The 5,002-nt window shown below is 48.8% G+C and overlaps 1 protein-coding gene across 1 annotated transcript; it reads right to left on the bottom strand.

Moving 5' to 3' along the window:
- Positions 1–237: 237 nt before the first annotated feature.
- LOC144162974 (uncharacterized) lies at positions 238–4,224 on the bottom strand. Its single transcript, XM_077693732.1, has one exon. The coding sequence runs from the start codon at positions 4,200–4,202 to the stop codon at positions 2,982–2,984; it is 1,221 nt and encodes a 406-aa protein (XP_077549858.1). The 5' UTR covers positions 4,203–4,224; the 3' UTR covers positions 238–2,981.
- Positions 4,225–5,002: the final 778 nt, after the last annotated feature.

The raw sequence follows: 5,002 nt of genomic DNA, 5'->3' as shown, positions 1-5,002 counted from the left end.
TGAATCTGCATTCTTTTAACCCTCTTAAGCACATCGCTACCGGGCCTTCCAAAGTACATAGCCCTGTACATGGAAACAGGGAACACAACATCGACAATATCATGATACAATTTCTTACGCGCAACCGTACTTAAATACTCTTTTGAAAATCTTGCGTTTAAAAACTTTACGCTGGCCACGACCTCCTTAAAATATCCAGATACCTCCCGTCATGTATTCAGTCGTAATCACAAAATCGGGGAGAACCCTGCCTAGCCTTAATTGACACACTGTACGAAGAAAAGGGTCCCTTACTTCTCTCAAAAAAATCTATTTACTAGTTGTCGCACAAGTAAATGCGCTAGCCCCACTCCTCCATCTTTCACACGCTTAAAAAGGTTGTTACGACTGCACCTCTCCCAATTCGAGGCCCAAACAAAAACAGAGAACACTCTATGCAACTTTTGCACGTTCATGCGTGAGCAGTGCAACACCTGCATCACATACCACAGTTTGCATACTAAGAACAAATTACACACTGTCGCCCTAGCAAACGTGGACAAATAAGCCCCTTTCCATTTGTCCGCTTTCGCGCGAGTTTCTGTTGTCTGTTCTCGCCAATATGGTTCGCTATCCCTATAAAACTGTAGGGGGGCTCCCAGATACCTAACTGGGGTTGTTGTCCAGGCTACGTTGGCAAAAACGCTGGGGGTGGATTGCCATTCGCCATGCCAGAAACCAAGACATTTTCCCCAATTTACTAGGCTTCCGGTTGTGGTACTGAACCGTTTTGTGACCTGGACTACTCTATAAATGCTCTCTTTGTTTTCACAAAACACAGCAATGTCATCCGCATAAGCCAGCAGTTTCACTTCGGTCTCCAGGAGGCGGAATCCACGAATCTCTACGTCATTTTGGATACGCAAACACAAAGTTTCAATGTAAATACAAAACAATAGTGGGCTAAGTGGGCATCCCTGGCGCACCGAGCGTTGCACGTCAATGGGCGCTCCCAATGTCTTATTCACCACTAACCGCGTAGTGCAATTTCGGTACGCCAGAGCCACCCCATCTTTGATAACAGAACCTACATTGATATAATCCAGTATACAAAGCAACACTTCATGTGACACACAATCAAAAGCCTTCTCGAGATCCAGCTGAAGAACCGCGACACCTACTTTTGCGGCATCGCTACACTCAAGCACGCACCTGGCCTTGTGAATGTTAGTACATATAGATCTCCCTCGTATACCGCAGGTTTGATGAGAGCCTACTATTTTATGGATCACTCCCTGAAGTCTACTTGCTAATATTTTCATAAAAATTTTATAATCAACATTCGTGAGTGAAATGGGCCTGTATGAAGTCACTTGTTTAAGTTTTTCCCCATCCTCTGTTTTTGGGATTAATATCATGTGAGCGGATCCATACGAAGGTGGCAGGACATTCAAATCAAACGCTTCATTGAAAACTGCAGTTAGAACTGTAGCTATTTCACTTTTAAATTCTTTGTAGAATGCCGCACTTAAACCGTCCGGCCCTGGCGACTTCCCCGGGTTTAAATTGTCAATAGCTTCTTCAACTTCTCTTGCTGTTATTGGCTGCTGTAACAGCTCCTTCGTTTCATCATCCAGTCTTGGCATGTTGCCAAGGAATTATTTCTTGAAGTTTTCAATATCAACTTCCCGGAAAGCGAAAAGCGATGTGTAGTACTCGAAGAACGCTCGCTCAATGTGAATGTTATCGTCTGATGTAACGCCATTCCAATCAATCTCGCTTATATGGTTCCGACTAGCGTGCGCCTTCTCCAACCCCAAAGCCCTCTTTGAAGGCCTTTCACCCGCTATCACCTGTTCTGCTCTTGCTCGCACTAGCGCTCCTTGATAACGTTCCTCATCTATTATTTCTAGTTTTTGTTTTGTTTGTCTTATGTCGTCTCTGTAAGCCCCCGGCTGTTTGCTTTCTTGTTCTGTTAATGTTTGCAGCAAAGCTCGTAGCGATGTTTCCTTCTTATTTTGTTCGTACTTAATGCAGCTGCCCCTTTCGATAGCTTTAATTTTGACTGCTTGTTTAGTTAGTTCCCACATTGCCGCCACCGTATTTTGGCCGTCCTGTTCAATTTTGCTAAGTTTGTCCGTGACTAAGCTAGTGAAAGATTCGTCTTTTAAAAGCTTTGCATTTAACTTCCATATGTCCCATGTGAAACTATTACTCCGTTTTTTGCACCCAATCCTACACTTGACCATACAATGGTCAGAAAAGGACATTGGCAGAACACTGTAGTTGCAGCACTTCGGAAGCCATTCTAAAGTTATGTATATTCGGTTCAGCCGGGCGTGGCTTGTACCCTGGAAGTGGGTGTATTGTACGCTTCTGGCTCCCTCCATACATTCAGCAACATCCTCCATCCCGTATTCTACAATCTGCTGTTTTAACAACTCAGTGCTCGCATCCTTAAAAGGCCGGATGCTTGTCTTATCACGTGCGGTTAAAACACAGTTAAAGTCCCCTAATAATATTATCATCCTATGATTAGATAAATGCCTGCCTATATTCGCAAAAAAATCTACCCGCTCATCGACTAAATTCGGCGCATAAATACACACAATACGCCACTCAACCTTACAGAAAGACAGGTCGCACATAACAAACCGTCCAGACGCACAAGTGATAACAGATTGAACCACTAAACCCGGCAGCTTTCGCACAAAAAGCACAACCCGCCGAGGTTCCGACTGCATGACTAACGCACACGTAGTATCTCGCCGTGAACCGTCGCACCATGCTCTCAGTCTCTGCCTCCCCCTGAATTTTGGATTCCTGAACGGCTAACACATCAACGTCATGCTCAATTAACAGTCTGTGCACTTGACTTTGCTTTCTTTTGCTTGCCAATCCCCTGACGTTAAGCGTAGCTATGTTCAGGGCGTGGTCCTGTGCCATTTCAGTTCAATTTGAGGCCGAGAGCATGGCGCCTACCTTTCGCGTCACGGGACGCGCTACGCGTTCTCTCCCGCTGCTGCACTGTCACTCGGGCTGCGTTGCCCGGGCGGTATTTCGGCAGGGTTCCTATCCGGTGGGATAGTGGGCCTGGGCCTCAACGAAAGCCGTCGCCCTTGAGTCGCTTTCACTGGTGGCTCTCCGATGTGAGCGTCTCCTGCGTCGTCTTTCTCGTCACCGTGCGGACGCTTGGCTGAACCCGCCGCAGTCACAGCCATGTCCGCGTCCATGGTTTCCTCCCCTTGCACCAACGCTTCCCCGGAGGCCCCGGCGTTCGAGCGTCTTTCGTCGCTCTTATCCGCGCCCTCCTCCTCGCTGGTCAGCGTTCCGCGTGAGTCCTCAGCGTCTCCTTCCTCCGCGTCGGCGTCGGCTTCACTCGGTGTCGTCGCGGTAGTTCCCGGGGTCTCGCTGCCACCCGTTCCTTGCGCTGCTTCCTCTGCTTCGGCGACGTCCATGAGATGCTCAGCAGACGCATCGGGGTCAGCGCGCCCCATTACCGACGCGTACGAGGGCACGCACTGCGCGGCGAGATGTCCGAATCGCCGGCACTGCGTACAACGCGGCACCTTACACTCACGGCGCACATGTCCCTGTCCATTGCAGCGAAGACACTGCATAGGCCGGCCCGGCACCACCACAAGGGCGAGCTCTCCCGCGACTCTTATCTGATGTGGCAAGTCGTCCAGCTTGATGCCTCTTTTCAGCTTGAGCAGCACCGTCCTCGTCGTTGACCCCTTGTCTGTAACGCCTTGGACACGCCAGCGTTCGCGGTTCACTTCGGCCACTTTGCCGTACGGCGCGAGGGCGGCACGAATGTCTTCGTCGGCGACGCCGTGCAGCAACCAATGCAGTTTCAGTCGTACCTGTTGGTCTTGCGGGTCAATGATGACGCACCGCCGGCCCTTCACCTGTAGCTCGGTGACTTCTAACATCCTCTTCGTCGATTCGGCACTGTTGAATGTTATCGCCCACACGTGGTTTATTTGGTAGGCTCCCAAGGCGACAACCTCGGAGAGCAAACCAGTCCGTGCAAGCGCGTCCCTGAAGTCTTCGACCTTGAATGGTCTTGCTTTCACATCACCGTGCAAAAATAACGTATTCACGACAATACGACCGGTGGGCAGTTGGGGCAGTATTACCTGATAATCCTCGCTGTCGCTTCCGTTAGGCCTGTTTCCGCGGCTCTGCTGAGCCGCCATTACCGCTCCGCCGGAGCTCATGATTCGCACGTCCGAACGCTAGGGCGACCGAAAGTCTGTGACTCGATTCAGCCACCCGGCCAAAGCAAAACAATGCCTGCCCATTAGTCTTGTATAGTCACAGCTAAATCTACCCGTCTATGTCCGGTGTAAGGTTCATACTTGTCAACATTGTTGAAGAAGAACAAGACATTACTCAAATATGAGACAGCAAATCAATACAGAAGTGATATTTGCAGTGTTCCTTTATAAAAAAATCAAACATGCTTGCTTTTGCGAAATTAAATACTTCATCAACTGCAGAAAAAGAATTCACTTCGCCGTCGCCTACTGTCGCCCGCGCCACTATAGCTTCTTGCGCCATTTTAAGAAATCAACCGGCAACAGTTACGCAAGGTTCCACTAGATAGGTTCCACGTTCTGCTTGCAACGCACGTGGAGTAGGGAAACGCGGTTCTATAAACGTTGAAGTAGGGCGCCTCGATTAACGCGCGTCTCCGCCGTACAGCAGCGTTCGCATCGAGACACCCGGTTTGGAGCAGTGGAACGCGGTAAATTTAAAATGATTTAAGCAAACCTTTGGCGTCTTTACCTTGGGAGGAGCGCGACGCAAGAGGAACAACATGAGAGGTGAGCGGCAAAGCGAAGGGAGGCATTTACTTCGCAATAGCCGATAAAGACTATCGTCTTTTTACGACATTTGCAACGAAAGGAGCAGATACGCGGCCAATTTTTTTTTTTGCTTTCCAACCAATTCTGATGAAACTTTATAGGCTTGTTCAGTTTTTTTAGCTGATTTCAAATATCTAATTAGTTTTGAT

Source organism: Haemaphysalis longicornis, unplaced genomic scaffold (assembly GCF_048455015.1).
Source record: "Haemaphysalis longicornis isolate Haplotype H1 unplaced genomic scaffold, Haemaphysalis longicornis Haplotype H1 scaffold_12, whole genome shotgun sequence".
In the NCBI taxonomy this organism is placed as follows: domain Eukaryota; kingdom Metazoa; phylum Arthropoda; class Arachnida; order Ixodida; family Ixodidae; genus Haemaphysalis; species Haemaphysalis longicornis.
The sequence above is the reverse complement of the archived record's forward strand: the minus strand, read 5'-3'. Positions and strand labels throughout refer to the sequence as shown.